The 20,638-nt window shown below is 43.8% G+C and overlaps 1 protein-coding gene across 2 annotated transcripts in view; it reads left to right on the top strand.

Annotated features, from left to right (window-relative positions):
• The window catches only part of FSTL5 (follistatin like 5), a 2,810,134-nt gene that overhangs the window by 2,219,716 nt on the left and 569,780 nt on the right, over nt 1–20,638 (top strand). Inside the window, exon 11 of one of the 2 annotated variants that reach the window (XM_085641770.1) lies at nt 5,708–5,734. The exons of the other annotated variant lie outside the window; for it this stretch is intronic. Within the exon in view, the coding sequence (XP_085497896.1) occupies nt 5,708–5,734 (27 nt within the window). The remainder of the gene's footprint in view (nt 1–5,707; nt 5,735–20,638) is intronic. 2 annotated transcript variants of the gene reach the window in all.

Genomic DNA, 20,638 nt, shown 5'->3' with positions numbered 1-20,638 from the left:
GGGTCCACACCTGCTGGGGTATTAAGGAGGGGAATAGATGGATTTTTTCCCTGCCCCTCACTACATGACTGAGTATTAGGGGTATTCTCTACTCCAGCGTTGGATGCTGTGATGTTGGTCATTGGCAGATCTTTTGGAACAGCAATTTTCGCTTTCTTGCGGAAATAAGCTGAGCGAGAATTGCGTTTCCTCTTCGGTTGTTTGCCACTGGGGATATTATTAGACAGGTTCGGGAGAGATACAATGGGGACAGGGATGTGCACACTAAGAGGTGTCGATGGGGTTTCCTCATCCTTACCTCCTGAGGCAAGTTGGGGAATAGCCGGGGTCGGTGAATGGTGAACATCTACCTGAGTGACTATACAATGTGGGCGGGCTGGGCGCTCAGGGGTGACAGAAGTGGCTATGTGGCCTAGGGAGGATTTCTTGGAAAGTGCAATTACTTGGGACACTCTTCTGGCGGCATCTAGTTCTAGCGAGACCCGGGATTGGAGCTTGGATATCTCTTCGTCTATGGCTATGTTGGTGCGGGTTATAAAGTCATCCATGGGGCCACTGATTTGTGACCCACGTTTAGAAGACTTGCTACGGGTTACCCTTGGATCCATAGCGCTAAAGCACTGTGACAAAGGTAGGTCTATTTCCCCTCAGTTATTGATTTAGCTTCCAAAAATATCAAGCCAAAAGGGGTGGGCCAGTCCAGTCCTCTCAGTCCTCGAACGGCCTCAAACGGCCCGCTCTTTGCCCGGTCTTAGCCCCGGACGCTCCCGCGCGCTCCCGCGCAGCGTCACTCTCCGATATTTATGGGCCAAAGACCAATGGGGTGTGTTGTAAGAAGTTGGGGGCGGGGCGTTCAGGGAGAGCGGGGCCAGGTGACTCAGCCTCCGGGACCGGGACTCCTGGGAAGGTGAGTCCCGGTTCGCGCTCGCAGCCCTGAAGCCTCACACGCCCCCACAGAGCAGCCAGGCAGGAGACCACAAGCAGGCGGTGAAGGTGAGGAGATTCCGCAGCGGGACCCGCGAAGCGGGTTCCGCAAGTCGTGGGTTTAAGCAGCCCTTACACACAAGCAGCGCCAGCCAGGTCCAACAAACAGCGTCCCACGAGGAAAGGGTCCAGGTGCCTTTTAAGTTGTAAGAAGTTGGGGGCGGGGCGTTCAGGGAGAGCGGGGCCAGGTGACTCAGCCTCCGGGACCGGGACTCCTGGGAAGGTGAGTCCCGGTTCGCGCTCGCAGCCCTGAAGCCTCACACGCCCCCACAGAGCAGCCAGGCAGGAGACCACAAGCAGGCGGTGAAGGTGAGGAGATTCCGCAGCGGGACCCGCGAAGCGGGTTCCGCAAGTCGTGGGTTTAAGCAGCCCTTACACACAAGCAGCGCCAGCCAGGTCCAACAAACAGCGTCCCACGAGGAAAGGGTCCAGGTGCCTTTTAAGTTGTAACAAGTTGGGGGCGGGGCGTTCAGGGAGAGCGGGGCCAGGTGACTCAGCCTCCGGGACCGGGACTCCTGGGAAGGTGAGTCCCGGTTCGCGCTCGCAGCCCTGAAGCCTCACACGCCCCCACAGAGCAGCCAGGCAGGAGACCACAAGCAGGTGGTGAAGGTGAGGAGATTCCGCAGCGGGACCCGCGAAGCGGGTTCCGCAAGTCGTGGGTTTAAGCAGCCCTTACACACAAGCAGCGCCAGCCAGGTCCAACAAACAGCGTCCCACGAGGAAAGGGTCCAGGTGCCTTTTAATTTGTAAGAAGTTGGGGGCGGGGCGTTCAGGGAGAGCGGGGCCAGGTGACTCAGCCTCCGGGACCGGGACTCCTGGGAAGGTGAGTCCCGGTTCGCGCTCGCAGCCCTGAAGCCTCACACGCCCCCACAGAGCAGCCAGGCAGGAGACCACAAGCAGGCGGTGAAGGTGAGGAGATTCCGCAGCGGGACCCGCGAAGCGGGTTCCGCAAGTCGTGGGTTTAAGCAGCCCTTACACACAAGCAGCGCCAGCCAGGTCCAACAAACAGCGTCCCATGAGGAAAGGGTCCAGGTGCCTTTTAAGTTGTAAGAAGTTGGGGGCGGGGCGTTCAGGGAGAGCGGGGCCAGGTGACTCAGCCTCCGGGACCGGGACTCCTGGGAAGGTGAGTCCCGGTTCGCGCTCGCAGCCCTGAAGCCTCACACGCCCCCACAGAGCAGCCAGGCAGGAGACCACAAGCAGGCGGTGAAGGTGAGGAGATTCCGCAGCGGGACCCGCGAAGCGGGTTCCGCAAGTCGTGGGTTTAAGCAGCCCTTACACACAAGCAGCGCCAGCCAGGTCCAACAAACAGCGTCCCACGAGGAAAGGGTCCAGGTGCCTTTTAAGTTGTAAGAAGTTGGGGGCGGGGCGTTCAGGGAGAGCGGGGCCAGGTGACTCAGTCTCCGGGACCGGGACTCCTGGGAAGGTGAGTCCCGGTTCGCGCTCGCAGCCCTGAAGCCTCACACGCCCCCACAGAGCAGCCAGGCAGGAGACCACAAGCAGGCGGTGAAGGTGAGGAGATTCTGCAGCGGGACCCGCGAAGCGGGTTCCGCAAGTCGTGGGTTTAAGCAGCCCTTACACACAAGCAGCGCCAGCCAGGTCCAACAAACAGCGTCCCACGAGGAAAGGGTCCAGGTGCCTTTTAAGTTGTAAGAAGTTGGGGGCGGGGCGTTCAGGGAGAGCGGGGCCAGGTGACTCAGCCTCCGGGACCGGGACTCCTGGGAAGGTGAGTCCCGGTTCGCGCTCGCAGCCCTGAAGCCTCACACGCCCCCACAGAGCAGCCAGGCAGGAGACCACAAGCAGGCGGTGAAGGTGAGGAGATTCCGCAGCGGGACCCGCGAAGCGGGTTCCGCAAGTCGTGGGTTTAAGCAGCCCTTACACACAAGCAGCGCCAGCCAGGTCCAACAAACAGCGTCCCACGAGGAAAGGGTCCAGGTGCCTTTTAAGTTGTAAGAAGTTGGGGCGGGGCGTTCAGGGAGAGCGGGGCCAGGTGACTCAGCCTCCGGGACCGGGACTCCTGGGAAGGTGAGTCCCGGTTCGCGCTCGCAGCCCTGAAGCCTCACACGCCCCCACAGAGCAGCCAGGCAGGAGACCACAAGCAGGCGGTGAAGGTGAGGAGATTCCGCAGCGGGACCCGCGAAGCGGGTTCTGCAAGTCGTGGGTTTAAGCAGCCCTTACACACAAGCAGCGCCAGCCAGGTCCAACAAACAGCGTCCCACGAGGAAAGGGTCCAGGTGCCTTTTAAGTTGTAAGAAGTTGGGGGCGGGGCGTTCAGGGAGAGCGGGGCCAGGTGACTCAGCCTCCGGGACCGGGACTCCTGGGAAGGTGAGTCCCGGTTCGCGCTCGCAGCCCTGAAGCCTCACACGCCCCCACAGAGCAGCCAGGCAGGAGACCACAAGCAGGCGGTGAAGGTGAGGAGATTCCGCAGCGTCCCGACTACTAATAGAGGACAGGTTATGGCTGTAAAAGCCATTGGATATGTCAAGTGTGGTCTTAAACCTTTTTCTCATGAGAATATCAACAAGGGCAGAACTGTGGGTATTCTGTACAGCACATGTCCGACAATGAGAGTTCAAATGCCGGTAATCCAATACTAGGCGGTATGACCCATCAGGCTTCGTTACAGTGAATAAAGGATTATTCATTGGTGACACACATGTTTCAATAACACCCTGATATTCCAATTGCTTCTGCAAACTAATGGGGAGGCTCCTGGGATTCTCCACAGGAGTAGAGTGCGGAAATGCTGCTTCCAGCTGGTCAAATTTCTCAGCAAGCCAATAAGGCAAATCGTCCTTATTTTGGGGGCGCTTGCCCATAACCAAATTAACCATGACGGGACTAATAACAACCCCGGCCTGGCCAGCTGGCTGTCCCGCAACAGCAGGTGCCCCCACCTGCACGTTGCGAAAGCCCTATACACAGTAATCAGGGCTGTACGGAGGACATGCAACTCATCCACCGCAACATTCAAATAACTTGGATGAGGTGTAAATCCGGACAGCACCGGCCAAGTGGCCCCTGGAATTGACAAAGGACCCATTCTAACCGGTGTAACCACATGGGGAAGGGCGCCATTAAACCAAATACGATGCTGCCAAGCTGAAATAGGAATTTCTTGTGTCCTGTATGGCGTACAATTTGCTGGGAGCCGCGTGGGAGTATAGGAGTGAAACGTATCATCATCCGCATTCACCGCCGGCATAGTCACCCAAGAGTAAAACAACTCATAGGGGTAGGACGGATCAGCACTCACCACAAAAATAACGGCCATCCCATCGTCCGGCACCCCAAACTGCATCAAATGACGCCGCAGAGGTGTACCGCTATGTGCTGCAATATCGACCGCCATAAGGACATCGAGTAGAACAACAATGGATATTACAGTAGCACAAGGGTTCAGAAATATGAAAACCTTTTTAATTATCAAGCTTGAGGGAACCTATCGCACAAACAGGTAGGTTAAAACTGTCACTCCCGCTATCCAGAAACGAGAGTGAGGGCGTCATGGACTAATATAAGCACTTCTAAGGTGTTTCAAATCAGAAGACCAAACGTTAGGTGCGCCATGTTGCAGGGATTCTGCTCATGCACAGAACTATGCGTAGGAAACCAGGACCTCAGTGAATTGCGCTGTACCAAAAACTCACCTCAGAACCCAGAACCCCAATCCGACTAGCATCAGTGTCCCATTCGTCATCCGTATACTCTCGGAGCTCCCAATGTATAGACAACCCAGAACAAGCGACTTAGAGTACTCTCAGGAATGGTGGGAATCAGAAATACCTGTTCGTTATTATTCTCATATCAGTCCACAACAAGAGTAATCAGAGACACGGTAAAGTTTAAAATGTTTATTTTATAAACTATGTGTCCTAAGATGCAGTACTTTGGCTAACATAAGCAGACAAATGATTAAAATTAAAACCATCAGCATTGTTCCAATACCATAGAAAATGATGGGAGAAATCATATTACAAATGATAGGGGAATACAACCACCCTCCCTTCACTAGTATTATTATACTAATAGAAGGTCTCTAGGCTTGAATGGGGAACCCCATACCGTAAAGATCAGCTTAGGTGAATCACATCACAGGATCAGCTTTGCTCTACGCCTGGAAAAGTTATTCTTCAGAATGTGTGTCTAATGCATGCAAACTGCAATATTAAAGGCTCTCGACTTTCAGATATTTGCAGCTGTGTGCGTGTTATGGCTAGAGCGTGGGCCGATCAACCTGAACTCAAAAACATACATTGTTTGGTGGCTCAGACTGTTTCTGCACACAATGTTCAGACCAAGGTCACAGTGCATGTCTAGGGATGTGAACAACAGACAGTTCTCATGTGAAGAAAAGGCAAGCAAGCAGTTTTCAAACAATAACATGTATCTGCAGTGTCGTGTCCAAAGCAGCAAAAGTGGCAAAATGGCGTTTCTAACATCTAAGGAGCTTATGCTAACATATCAATGTATGTATCTAAAATGCTGCCTTCACTACAAGGAGAAGTATGCCCACTTCAAGCTTAGGGTCTGTGGATGGCAGGCTTATTGTACCCCTGTAAAAGTGATAGCCAAAAACTAGAGTGAAAATAAACAATTTTGGAAAGAATATGCATGTTTCTGTAGATCATTTTTAAAGGGAGCGGCACATAATGTTGTTTTGTGAGCAATTAATGCTATTTAGTTCATGTATTTATGTTTACTTTCTCTTCCTTTCATGCTGCAGTGGCCAACATATTATGGCGAGAAGAAGGTACTCATACATTTTATTTTAATAATACCTGTTTTATGCTGTTTTTTCACAACTTGTAAATGTTTCGATGTGTTTTAAGGGGAAAGTTAGTTACCTTGCCTTTTGAATATTGCCTTTCAACCACATCTACTCAATCCGCAAACTCATGACTTTCAAAGAGTAGTTGGTCTAACGGCTAGGGCGCTCGACCTCGGACCTGGGGAACTGGGTTTGAGTCTCAGTAATGACGCTGAACATCCTGTGATTCTGGACAAATCACTTAATCTCCCCGTGCCTAATAAAAAAGAAATGAATGTGTGTCCTCATGTAACGTAACTGGCGCTATGTAAAGCACTCTGATACCCCATTGGATTCGGGTCAAGTTCGCACTGTATAAAACTCTCCCCCCCCCAAAAAAAATAAAAGAAGTCATGTCGCTGGCTGATGGCTTCAGTTGCTAAATAATGCCCAATATATTGGGGATAAGGCAATAGGTTAATTAGCGGCACATTTGGCAAGGAACATAACTGAGGTTCAGAAATGTGGAGGAAGAACCCAACATCTTTTAGCAGGAACTATTTGTTCTTTGAATCCATTCATACAGCTGCTGAAAAACAAATGCCCCGTAATTTACCATCGCTCTGTGTAAGCGATTGGCCATTACATTCACGTCAACATACAATATAGAATGGTGTGCTTTCTAATCAAGCATATAAGCAAATTTCTTGTATTCATTGGCATTCACACTAACAATGAATTCCATGCATTCAATTATTATAGGTTTTCTGCCTATAAAACACTCTGAGACATGTTTGCACATTTCTCCTAGGGATTGGAAAAGGTGGTGCGTATTAAATTATGCTAGACTAGATTTTAGTGCTTTTCAAACCTGTTGGAGCTAATGAAGTCATATCTTATTTATTCAAGTAATTGAGTATGGTTTGCACGCAGATGCATTTTAAAATTGCAAAACTGTTTAGATAGCCACACAATGATTGTTTTATTTTTATAACATGTGAAATACATTATGAAGGGGACCTATAAACTGAGGTAGGCGGCGGTAATTGGGTGTAGTATTTTAAATAAGCAAACTAGGTGTCCTGTTCACAGAGTTCTTTTACAAATGAGTAAGTCTACATATGTAAATTTGCTCCATATTTTGTATTAAATGTACTACTTACTGCTACTCACCATTTCTGGCCCTGAGTTTACTCTGAAGTGTAGACTTACATGTCTTCATCCTGTAAAACAGGGGGTGGAGCCAATTTCACTAGTGTAAAGTTACTACACACAAAGCGATCCCAGGAGTAAGTAGAGCATCATACATACAACATACAAAATGTGAGGCTTGCTTACTTGCCTGACCCGCTGCTGTTCTTGATGGCATTGTAGTTTGCTGGTGACACACATCCCTTGGAGTGAGTGTGACAACAAGGACGCGTCTCACCAGCCCTTACATGGTGATTGGATACAGCTAGAAGACAAGGCACAATTGCATGCCTCACTACCAGGGGATCAGGCAAGTAGGCCAGCCTCACTTTTTGAATGTTTGTCTATGTTCTATGACCCAACATCATAAACCTAAAACAGTGATTACAACTTTAAAAAAGGGTTTCACTACTAGTCCTGATGAAAGCCCGTGACCCCATTAGGGCTGTGAAAAAGGTCTGAAACATGTTGACTTAGCACAAGGGAATGGGCATATTAACACTTCCCCTAACTGACCCATATTTTATTTAATTTTTAAACATACCAGTGGTACCTGAAATAAGTAGGAAACCGGACTCACCAAAAGATATAACTGATATGGACTAGATCATTATCCAAAGTGCACCCTTGAAAATGGTTGTGCACACCCTGGCTATAGAGACCAGGGTGCAATCCAATGATGAAGCTTGACAACAATTAGATGTGTGAAGGTTCATAATGACAATATCTACATTTCCAAAGAAGCAATAGGACTATATCATTACTTTTTAATTGAGTATAGGGTGGTGGGATATTTTTTGTAGGAGTGATCCGTGGTAGGGAGATAGTAACCTACGGTCTTCATCACGGAAACCTTTCCCTCTCCCCTTCCACACATCCACGTTAGATTTTTTCAAATTTGATGCCATTATCGGTCACCATTTCTTCTGGCTAAACCTCCCTTACAAATACCCCTTTAAAGTAATCTATGACAACATTTTAATTAACACTCTCTTCAACTTTCATCTCAGCTCATTTATATAAGTAATTAATAAAAACAAAGGCACATTTTAGCGTTCTGCTCAGATCCTCGAGTGGTTCAGAAAAGTCAAAAGCTACCTCATACCAAACTGAGTAATTGATAGCAACGGGACTAAAGGTAGAAGAACATGTCACCTGGGATGTGTCACTGAGGACACATGCCCAACAATCACAATTGGAAAGCACCACAGCCAAATCTACTCCAGGTCACCAGAAATCTCTCTCACATTGCGCCTCATAGAACAAACTTCAATATGTCCCTCGTGAGTCAAATCCAACACCTTACCAAAAATACTTAAAGGAACGACTGATTACTCACATCTCTGAATGATTCCATCAACAAAAGATTGATATATAGATATTGACAGCTAATGCCTCCAACCATTCCTCTCCTGACACAGTTTATTTCATGGCACTACCTCGTGAACTTACTGCACACACCATTTCTTAGTCATCCTTCTTCAGAGATAACGTAGATAAACAATCAGCTGAACAAATCCATCAATGGTCTTAATAAAATCTTAATGCCCCACAGAAAATTTGTAAAATGCCTCACCATCAACCATGCACTTTCTTTTCTATGGTGGAATATGTGGCCTCCACATCTCTCAAAGCTCTTCAAGCAAACATAGACATTTTGTCACTCCCATTACATCTACTCTGCAAACGTATAGCACCTAGCTCCACATTAGTAAAATCCATTGAAATAATGCATACATCATTGGTGTCAAAAGCATTGAAAGGTTAATCATACACAATTTCACTTTTGATTGATTCAAAAACTTTCTTACATTCATCGACCCATGCATATTTTGGACTTTTCTTAAGCAGTTTACGTAACCATGCAGATTTCTCAGCAAACTTTCCCACTCATTTGGTGAGGTACTCTATAAGTCCCAGAACAGAATAAAGCTGATCCTTATCAATAGTTTTGGGTGCTTTCTTTATTGCTTCCAATATCTTTATCTTGGGATCAATACCTCTTCTAGATATGTAATGTCACTCATAGTCTATCCTAGCCTGGAAAACATTACATTTATCGTTCCTTAGAGCTAACCCAATTGATCCGATGATCTCTAAGACATTTCTTAACGTATTGCCATTAAAGTCTCTCAATGATTGCTATGTAAAAGACCTAGTGCAGATATGGACAGACAGATATCAGTGTCTATTCACCATTAGTGTCTGTTCATGGAAAAATGGCCTTCCTTTTCAAAAGTGCGAAGTCCTGCCTACAAATAGTCCCCTCAGCATCCCAAGAATCCATTGTGCTCCATTTGAAACACCTCCGTTGTCAAGCCACGAAGTGTGCACCACCTCATGGCACAATTTGGGATCATCCTCTTGGGAAGAATTGCAGATGCACTTTACTATGATACTGGCCTACAGACAGGTCACGAGCATTCTCTCATGTGACTGATGACCTGGCCACATGAAAAGGAAGACACTTCCTTTTGCCAGTGAAATTCCTTAGCAAGATTAGGAGTCTGTTCAGTGTTGCAAAAGGACATTTACACACATATGCTTCTCTTTTAATGGGCATCATGATTCTCATATCTTGTGACATATCACACCTACTTAAAAGCGTTATCAGTGATAGGTCAACTAACTAAGTATGTCTGCCACACATAACAAGCATTTGCAATGCAATCAGTCTTGCATTTGTGTGAGTTAGAGCTATTAACGTTGTAAATGACAAATATTTTTACCTAGTCTTTTTTTTGTTTGTTGTGGAATGGATGTATGCATTGTGGAGTGGATTTATGTAGGTTGGGTTGGAATTGTTAGGTGTGGAATTGTAAGTGGTGGAATTGTGTGGTGTGGAGTGCATTTTTGTAGTAGAATGTTGTGGCAGGGCATGCAGTGGAATTATGTGGATGGCAATTATGTGGTATTGAGTGTAGTGGGATTATGTGGCTTGGGAGAGTGTTTCATGGAGTGGAATTATGGGGAATGGTATTTTGTGTTGTGGATTGATATGTGGTGGAGTATTCTTATGTGGTGCGCTGTTGAGTTTTGTGGCATGATGTGGAATTTTGTGGTGTGGATTGTATGTTTGTGTTGTGTAATTATGCTGTTGAGATGAATTATGTAAATTGTTGACGTGTTCCTACGTGGCATAGACTGGATTTATGTGTAGTGCATTTATGTGGTATGTAGTAGAGTGTACTTATGTGGTGCTGAGTAGTATTATGTTTAGTGTAATTATGTTGTGTGATGAATTGTGTTGGGCTGAATTGTGGAACTATTTTGCATGGTAATAATTGTGTGGATTAGAATTATGTGGCATGTTGCAGAGTTGTAGTTTGTTGAGTGTAATTATGTGTTTTGGAGTTGAATGTAAATATGTGGCATGAAGTGTGATTATGTAGGTTGAAGTGGAATTATGTGTGGTTGAATTGTGTGGAGTGGAATTATGTGGTTTGGAGTGGTATTTAGGTGCCTGCAGTGATAATACGTGATGTTGAATTATGTGGTATGGTGTGATTAAATATGTGTTTTTTTAATTTGTAGGACTGTAATTATTTGGCATGGAATGTTGTGGGGTTGAATAATGTATAGTTGAATAGTGTGGCATGGAATTATGAGCTGTTCAAATGTGCTGTGTGTGGTAGAATTATGTGGGGTGGATTTGGGCACGCGATGACCGCTATGTCTTTTATGAGGTGGGGTACAAATTTGATGATTTTCTGTTTCTTTTTGTAAAATTAATCCAGGCTGTTTCTTCTGCTTCTGCTACATTATGTTTGAAAAATCTGTTAAGCTGTTTTGTATTATTGTAATGTATGACATTGCTTATGCACGGAGGAACGAGTGTCTGGCAGATATGCAAAACATTATCGTACTTCTTAGTATAACTTCCGCCTTTCTAAGCAATAATTCCAATCCTAGGATGAGTTATCCATTTGTTTTATAAAGACAATTAGTAAAAAAACAAAGTTGTTCCCCAAAGAGCAACAATAAAAACCCCTGCTGATAAGGAGCGGGTGAGGTCTCTGCAGGGGTTTGTTTACAAGTGTCGTTTGCTGGTAATTCCTGATTTCTGTGGAAAACACAGGTATTTACAGCAGGCAGGCACGTGATGAGCAGATGGGGCGGCAATGGGCAGGTCTGCCCCGTGCCCCATTCACTCCCAGGTCTACAACCTAACATGAGTGCAGAGAGTGAGGCCGGCTCACTTTGATCCATTAAGTAGGATCTAATGATGGCTGCTCGGTCTGTTAGCAAACATGCTTTTCATATGACAAAACACCAGAGATAGAGCTGTTGGTTAATGCCTCCAGCTGTCACATGCCCCATTATCTGCACATTTGAATATGTTGTTGGTGCTTAATTTGATGTATAGCAGGACCTTGATAGTTGAATAAGTTAGGAACTGTCAGGAGGTGGTCGGTCCTACAATGATTCTGCAAGACAGTCATGATACCTGCATATTGTTGAAATTCTTACTCGGGTAATAATAAAAAAGAAGGGAATTGCTGTGCCTGAGAGAAAAGGCTGCACTGTATTTATGATAACTGTTTCCTCACTTAGAGTTGAGACTGTCATAAGACAGCTGTACAATGGGTTGCCCCTGGACCAGAAACCCATCCAACCAGTCTGCATGAAAGGCCAGCTCGACATGCTGCGGCTCACCAAGCTTCATGCAGACAGTGATTCACGTCTTAGTCAAGTCCCAGCAAATGACCGGGAGAAAATGTTGTAGCCTCCAGCAATCTAATTGACCATGTGAGGAGGGGCCAATGAATTTAACAACAAAGGAAGAAAACTCTTTGGTAAAGCATCTGTTAAAGCAAAGTGTTATGAACACGTAAAGTAGTGCAGCAGAAGCCCTTGCAGCCTGTAGTGAGCAGGAGGTTGCCGCCACAGCTAAACCCCACAACTCAGGTGCCCATTTTCACTTTGCCAGAGAAACAGCTATGGCATCTCTCCCTGGTGCCAGCAACCAGCCAACCGCCCTCGATTGTGACATCACCCTGACGGCACACGGGCTACACCCACAACGTTAAAGCCGTTGCCAATAGACTGAACTAATAAAGTGGTGGCCGTAAGTGTCCGCTGCGCTGTTGAGAAAGTCATTAATATCAACAAACTCAATTCTTTGTGTTTTTTTCGACTTTGTATATGTCAATCTGACAAGGAAGAGGTTTGGTCCTTTTTAAAATACAGTTTCTACAAATGGAAAGCGTGGTTGATGTATAGCATGTGTGGTGCTGAGGAAGGGAAACACAAGAAGAAGAAAAGTGGTCCCTAAACAAAGACATTAACACGTAAAGCGTAAGGATGTAGTACCTGGTCAATACTGCATGAAGAAAACTGAAACGAGAAGGAGGGGAGAAGACGGCAGATTGCTCATTTGCAAGCAAGTATTTGTAAAGGACACTAACCGAGACAAATAAAAAGCAATCGGCAAGCAATGGGTGGAGTTCAATTCCTAAAGCATATACAAAAGGTCGCTAAGCGACAGCGCAAGCGTTGTACGCTCAACCTAAAAAGTGGTGAGGGTAACAATTATGTTAAGAACAATATTTCTCATTTAATCTTAAATGAGATTTGAACTAGTGATATATTTCCAGGTTGCAAAATGTCTAATTTCAATCTTGACATACGCCATTGTCTTCTCTATCCAGATACATGAGATAAATTCTAAATTGCAACACTGAATCAGTGTAATATATTAGAGGTGAACCGAGATCTGTAGTTTCGAGTTTTACAGGAGATAAACATAAATGCTCCTCTGGCAATCTAAAGGCCAATAAAATTCATAGATACTGTGGCAAAGCTTTCACAACCACCTGCTCAGCAGCGCCCGAATGAGTCCAACTCATGTTCGCTGATGGTATTCTTCGCATCACCTTATGAAGGTTTATGCTTAGAACTAAACTCTCTCTTCATTTGTTGCACTTTCATTAGGTCTTAGCACTCAGGTAAATTTGAGTTATGAATCTACAAGCACATTGCAACTGGACTCACCAAAAGATATAACTGATATGGACTAGATCATTATCCAAAGTGCACCCTTGAAAATGGTTGTGCACACCCTGGCTATAGAGACCAGGGTGCAATCCAATGATGAAGCTTGACAACAATTAGATGTGTGAAGGTCCATAATGACAATATCTACATTTCCAAAGAAACAATAGGACTATATCATTACTTTTTAATTGAGTATAGGGTGGTGGGATATTTTTTGTAGGAGTGATCCGTGGTAGGGAGATAGTAACCTACGGTCTTCATCAAGGAAACCTTTCCCTCTCCCCTTCCACACATCCACGTTAGATTTTTTCAAATTTGATGTCATTATCGGTCACCATTTCTTCTGGCTAAACCTCCCTTACAAATACCCCTTTAAAGTAATCTATGACAACATTATAATTAACACTCTCTTCAACTTTCATCTCAGCTCATTTATATAAGTAATTAATAAAAACAAAGGCACATTTTAGCGTTCTGCTCAGATCCTCGAGTGGTTCAGAAATGTCAAAAGCTACCTCATACCAAACTGAGTAATTGATAGCAACGGGACTAAAGGTAGAAGAACATGTCACCTGGGATGTGTCACTGAGGACACATGCCCAACAATCACAATTGGAAAGCACCACAGCCAAATCTACTCCAGGTCACCAGAAATCTCTCTCACATTGCGCCTCATAGAACAAACTTCAATATGTCCCTCGTGAGTCAAATCCAACACCTTACCACAAATACTTAAAGGAACGACTGATTGCTCACATCTCTGAATAATTCCATCAACAAAAGATTGATATACAGATATTGACAGCTAATGCCTCCAACCATTCCTCTCCTGACACAGTTTATTTCATGGCACTACCTCGTGAACTTACTGCACACACCATTTCTTAGTCATCCTTCTTCAGAGATAACGTAGATAAACAATCAGCTGAACAAATCCATCAATGGTCTTAATAAAATCTTAATGCCCCACAGAAAATTTGTAAAATGCCTCACCATCAACCATGCACTTTCTTTTCTATGGTGGAATATGTGGCCTCCACATCTCTCAAAGCTCTTCAAGCAAACATAGACATGTTGTCACTCCCATTACATCTACTCTGCAAACGTATAGCACCTAGCTCCACATTAGTAAAATCCATTGAAATAATGCATACATCATTGATGTCAAAAGCATTGAAAGGTTAATCATACACAATTTCACTTTTGATTGATTCAAAAACTTTCTTACATTCATCGACCCATGCATATTTTGGACTTTTCTTAAGCAGTTTACGTAACCATGCAGATTTCTCAGCAAACTTTCCCACTCATTTGGTGAGGTACTCTACAAGTCCTAGAACAGAATTAAGCTGATCCTTATCAATAGGTTTGGGTGCTTTCTTTATTGCTTCCAATATCTTTATCTTGGGATCAATACCTCTTCTAGATATGTAATGTCACTCGTAGTCTATCCTAGCCTGGAAAACATTACATTTATCTTTCCTTAGAGCTAACCCAATTGATCCGATGATTTCTAAGACATTTCTTAACGTAGTGCCATTAAAGTCTCTCAATGATTGCTATGTAAAAGACCTAGTGCAGATATGGACAGACAGATATCAGTGTCTATTCACCATTAGTGTCTGTTCATGGGAAAATGGCCTTCCTTTTCAAAAGTGCGAAGTCCTGCCTACAAATAGTCCCCTCAGCATCCCAAGAATCCATTGTGCTCCATTTGAAACACCTCCGTTGTCAAGCCACGAAGTTTGCACCACCTCATGGCACAATTTGGGATCATCCTCTTGGGAAGAATTGCAGATGCACTTTACTATGATACTGGCCTACAGACAGGACACGAGCATTCTCTCATGTGACTGATGACCTGGCCACATGAAAAGGAAGACACTTCCTTTTGCCAGTGAAATTCCTTAGCAAGATTAGGAGTGTGTTCAGTATTGCAAAAGGACATTTACACACATATGCTTCTCTTTTAATGGGCATCATGATTCTCATATCTTGTGATATATCACACCTACTTAAAAGCGTTATCAGTGATAGGTCAACTAACTAAGTATGTCTGCCACACATAACAAGCATTTGCAATGCAATCAGTCTTGCATTTGTGTGAGTTAGAGCTATTAACGTTGTAAATGACAAATATTTTTACCTAGTCTTTTTTTTGTTTGTTGTGGAATGGATGTATGCATTGTGGAGTGGATTTATGTAGGTTGGGTTGGAATTGTTAGGTGTGGAATTGTAAGTGGTGGAATTGTGTGGTGTGGAGTGCATTTTTGTAGTAGAATGTTGTGGCAGGGCATGCAGTGGAATTATGTGGATGGCAATTATGTGGTATTGAGTGTAGTGGGATTATGTGGCTTGGGAGAGTGTTTCATGGAGTGGAATTATGGGGAATGGTATTTTGTGTTGTGGATTGATATGTGGTGGAGTATTCTTATGTGGTGCGCTGTTGAGTTTTGTGGCATGATGTGGAATTTTGTGGTGTGGATTGTATGTTTGTGTTGTGTAATTATGTTGTTGAGATGAATTATGTAAATTGTTGACGTGTTCCTACGTGGCATAGACTGGATTTATGTGTAGTGCATTTATGTGGTATGTAGTAGAGTGTACTTATGTGGTGCTGAGTAGTATTATGTTTAGTGTAATTATGTTGTGTGATGATTTGTGTTGGGCTGAATTGTGGAACTATTTGGCATGGTAATAATTGTGTGGATTAGAATTATGTGGCATGTTGCAGAGTTGTAGTTTGTTGAGTGTAATTATGTGTTTTGGCGTTGAATGTAAATATGTGGCATGAAGTGTGATTATGTAGGTTGAAGTGGAATTATGTGTGGTTGAATTGTGTGGAGTGGAATTATGTGGTTTGGAGTGGTATTTAGGTGCCTGCAGTGATAATACGTGATGTTGAATTATGTGGTATGGTGTGATTAAATATGTGTTTTTTTAATTTGTAGGACTGTAATTATTTGGCATGGAATGTTGTGGGGTTGAATAATGTATAGTTGAATAGTGTGGCATGGAATTATGAGCTGTTCAAATGTGCTGTGTGTGGTAGAATTATGTGGGGTGGATTTGGGCACGCGATGACCGCAATGGCTTTTATGAGATGGGGTACAAATTTGATGATTTTCTGTTTCTTTTTGTAAAATTAATCCAGGCTGTTTCTTCTGCTTCTGCTACATTATGTTTGAAAAATCTGTTAAGCTGTTTTGTATTATTGTAATGTATGACATTGCTTATGCACGGAGGAACGAGTGTCTGGCAGATATGCAAAACATTATCGTACTTCTTAGTATAACTTCCGCCCTTCTAAGCAATAATTCCAATCCTAGGATGAGTTATCCATTTGTTTTATAAAGACCATTAGTAAAAAAACAAAGTTGTTCCCCAAAGAGCAACAATAAAAACCCCTGCTGATAAGGAGCGGGTGAGGTCTCTGCAGGGGTTTGTTTACAAGTGTCGTTTGCTGGTAATTCCTGATTTCTGTGGAAAACACAGGTATTTACAGCAGGCAGGCACGTGATGAGCAGATGGGGCGGCAATGGGCAGGTCTGCCCCGTGCCCCATTCACTCCCAGGTCTACAACCTAACATGAGTGCAGAGAGTGAGGCCGGCTCACTTTGATCCATTAGGTAGGATCTAATGATGGCTGCTCGGTCTGTTAGCAAACATGCTTTTCATATGACAAAACACCAGAGATAGAGCTGTTGGTTAATGCCTCCAGCTGTCACATGCCCCATTATCTGCACATTTGAATATGTTGTTGGTGCTTAATTTGATGTACAGCAGGACCTTGATAGTTGAATAAGTTAGGAACTGTCAGGAGGTGGTCGGTCCTACAATGATTCTGCAAGACAGTCATGATACCTGCATATTGTTGAAATTCTTACTCGGGTAATAATAAAAAAGAAGGGAATTGCTGTGCCTGAGAGAAAAGGCTGCACTGTATTTATGATAACTGTTTCCTCACTTAGAGTTGAGACTGTCATAAGACAGCTGTACAATGGGTTGCCCCTGGACCAGAAACCCATCCAACCAGTCTGCATGAAAGGCCAGCTCGACATGCTGCGGCTCACCAAGCTTCATGCAGACAGTGATTCACGTCTTAGTCAAGTCCCAGCAAATGACCGGGAGAAAATGTTGTAGCCTCCAGCAATCTAATTGACCATGTGAGGAGGGGCCAATGAATTTAACAACAAAGGAAGAAAACTCTTTGGTAAAGCATCTGTTAAAGCAAAGTGTTATGAACACGTAAAGTAGTGCAGCAGAAGCCCTTGCAGCCTGTAGCGAGCAGGAGGTTGCCGCCACAGCTAAACCCCACAACTCAGGTGCCCATTTTCACTTTGCCAGAGAAACAGCTATGGCATCTCTCCCTGGTGCCAGCAACCAGCCAACCGCCCTCGATTGTGACATCACCCTGACGGCACACGGGCTACACCCACAACGTTAAAGCCGTTGCCAATAGACTGAACTAATAAAGTGGTGGCCGTAAGTGTCCGCTGCGCTGTTGAGAAAGTCATTAATATCAACAAACTCAATTCTTTGTGGTTTTTTCGACTTTGTATATGTCAATCTGACAAGGAAGAGGTTTGGTCCTTTTTAAAATTCAGTTTCTACAAATGGAAAGCGTGGTTGATGTATAGCATGTGTGGTGCTGAGGAAGGGAAACACAAGAAGAAGAAAAGTGGTCCCTAAACAAAGACATTAACACGTAAAGCGTAAGGATGTAGTACCTGGTCAGTACCGCATGAAGAAAACTGAAACGAGAAGGAGGGGAGAAGACGGCAGATTGCTCATTTGCAAGCAAGTATTTGTAAAGGACACTAACCGAGACAAATAAGCGTTGTACGCTCAACCTAAAAAGTGGTGAGGGTAACAATTATGTTAAGAACAATATTTCTCATTAAATCTTAAATGAGATTTGAACTAGTGATATATTTCCAGGTTGCAAAATGTCTAATTTCAATCTTGACATACGCCATTGTCTTCTCTATCCAGATACATGAGATACATTCTAAATTGCAACACTGAATCAGTGTAATATATTAGAGGTGAACCGAGATCTGTAGTTTCGAGTTTTACAGGAGATAAACATAAATGCTCCTCTGGCAATCTAAAGGCCAATAAAATTCATAGATACTGTGGCAAAGCTTTCACAACCACCTGCTCAGCAGCGCCCAAATGAGTCCAACTCATGTTCGCTGATGGTATTCTTCGCATCACCTTATGAAGGTTTATGCTTAGAACTAAACTCTCTCTTCATTTGTTGCACTCTCATTAGGTCTTAGCACTCAGGTAAATTTGAGTTATGAATCTACAAGCACATTGCAACCGGACTCACCAAAAGATATAACTGATATGGACTAGATCATTATCCAAAGTGCACCCTTGAAAATGGTTGTGCACACCCTGGCTATAGAGACCAGGGTGCAATCCAATGATGAAGCTTGACAACAATTAGATGTGTGAAGGTCCATAATGACAATATCTACATTTCCAAAGAAGCAATAGGACTATATCATTACTTTTTAATTGAGTATAGGGTGGTGGGATATTTTTTGTAGGAGTGATCCGTGGTAGGGAGATAGTAACCTACGGTCTTCATCACGGAAACCTTTCCCTCTCCCCTTCCACACATCCACGTTAGATTTTTTCAAATTTGATGTCATTATCGGTCACCATTTCTTCTGGCTAAACCTCCCTTACAAATACCCCTTTAAAGTAATCTATGACAACATTTTAATTAACACTCTCTTCAACTTTCATCTCAGCTCATTTATATAAGTAATTAATAAAAACAAAGGCACATTTTAGCGTTCTGCTCAGATCCTCGAGTGGTTCAGAAATGTCAAAAGCTACCTCATACCAAACTGAGTAATTGATAGCAACGGGACTAAAGGTAGAAGAACATGTCACCTGGGATGTGTCACTGAGGACACATGCCCAACAATCACAATTGGAAAGCACCACAGCCAAATCTACTCCAGGTCACCAGAAATCTCTCTCACATTGCGCCTCATAGAACAAACTTCAATATGTCCCTCGTGAGTCAAATCCAACACCTTACCACAAATACTTAAAGGAACGACTGATTGCTCACATCTCTGAATGATTCCATCAACAAAAGATTGTTATATAGATATTGACAGCTAATGCCTCCAACCATTCCTCTCCTGACACAGTTTATTTCATGGCACTACCTCGTGAACTTACTGCACACACCATTTCTTAGTCATCCTTCTTCAGAGATAACGTAGATAAACAATCAGCTGAACAAATCCATCAATGGTCTTAATAAAATCTTAATGCCCACAGAAAATTTGTAAAATGCCTCACCATCAACCATGCACTTTCTTTTCTATGGTGGAATATGTGGCCTCCACATCTCTCAAAGCTCTTCAAGCAAACATAGACATTTTGTCACTCCCATTACATCTACTCTGCAAACGTATAGCACCTAGCTCCACATTAGTAAAATCCATTGAAATAATGCATACATCATTGGTGTCAAAAGCATTGAAAGGTTAATCATACACAATTTCACTTTTGATTGATTCAAAAACTTTCTTACATTCATCGACCCATGCATATTTTGGACTTTTCTTAAGCAGTTTACGTAACCATGCAGATTTCTCAGCAAACTTTCCCACTCATTTGGTGAGGTACTCTACAAGTCCTAGAACAGAATTAAGCTGATCCTTATCAATAGGTTTGGGTGCTTTCTTTATTGCTTCCAATATCTTTATCTTGGGATCAATACCTCTTCTAGATATGTAATGTCACTCGTAGTCTATCCTAGCCTGGAAAACATTACATTTATCTTTCCTTAGAGCTAACCCAATTGATCCGATGATTTCTAAGACATTTCTTAACGTAGTGCCATTAAAGTCTCTCAATGATTGCTATGTAAAAGACCTAGTGCAGATATGGACAGACAGATATCAGTGTCTATTCACCATTAGTGTCTGTTCATGGGAAAATGGCCTTCCTTTTCAAAAGTGCGAAGTCCTGCCTACAAATAGTCCCCTCAGCATCCCAAGAATCCATTGTGCTCCATTTGAAACACCTCCGTTGTCAAGCCACGAAGTTTGCACCACCTCATGGCACAATTTGGGATCATCCTCTTGGGAAGAATTGCAGATGCACTTTACTATGATACTGGCCTACAGACAGGTCACGAGCATTCTCTCATGTGACTGATGACCTGGCCACATGAAAAGGAAGACACTTCCTTTTGCCAGTGAAATTCCTTAGCAAGATTAGGAGTGTGTTCAGTATTGCAAAAGGACATTTACACACATATGCTTCTCTTTTAATGGGCATCATGATTCTCATATCTTGTGATATATCACACCTACTTAAAAGCGTTATCAGTGATAGGTCAACTAACTATGTATGTCTGCCACACATAACAAGCATTTGCAATGCAATCAGTCTTGCATTTGTGTGAGTTAGAGCTATTAACGTTGTAAATGACAAATATTTTTACCTAGTCTTTTTTTGTTTGTTGTGGAATGGATGTATGCATTGTGGAGTGGATTTATGTAGGTTGGGTTGGAATTGTTAGGTGTGGAATTGTAAGTGGTGGAATTGTGTGGTGTGGAGTGCATTTTTGTAGTAGAATGTTGTGGCAGGGCATGCAGTGGAATAATGTGGATGGCAATTATGTGGTATTGAGTGTAGTGGGATTATGTGGCTTGGGAGAGTGTTTCATGGAGTGGA

The sequence above is a fragment of the Triturus cristatus genome, chromosome 2_2 (genome assembly GCF_964204655.1).
Source record: "Triturus cristatus chromosome 2_2, aTriCri1.1, whole genome shotgun sequence".
Taxonomy (NCBI): domain Eukaryota; kingdom Metazoa; phylum Chordata; class Amphibia; order Caudata; family Salamandridae; genus Triturus; species Triturus cristatus.
This window is presented reverse-complemented; position numbering and strand designations above follow the sequence as displayed.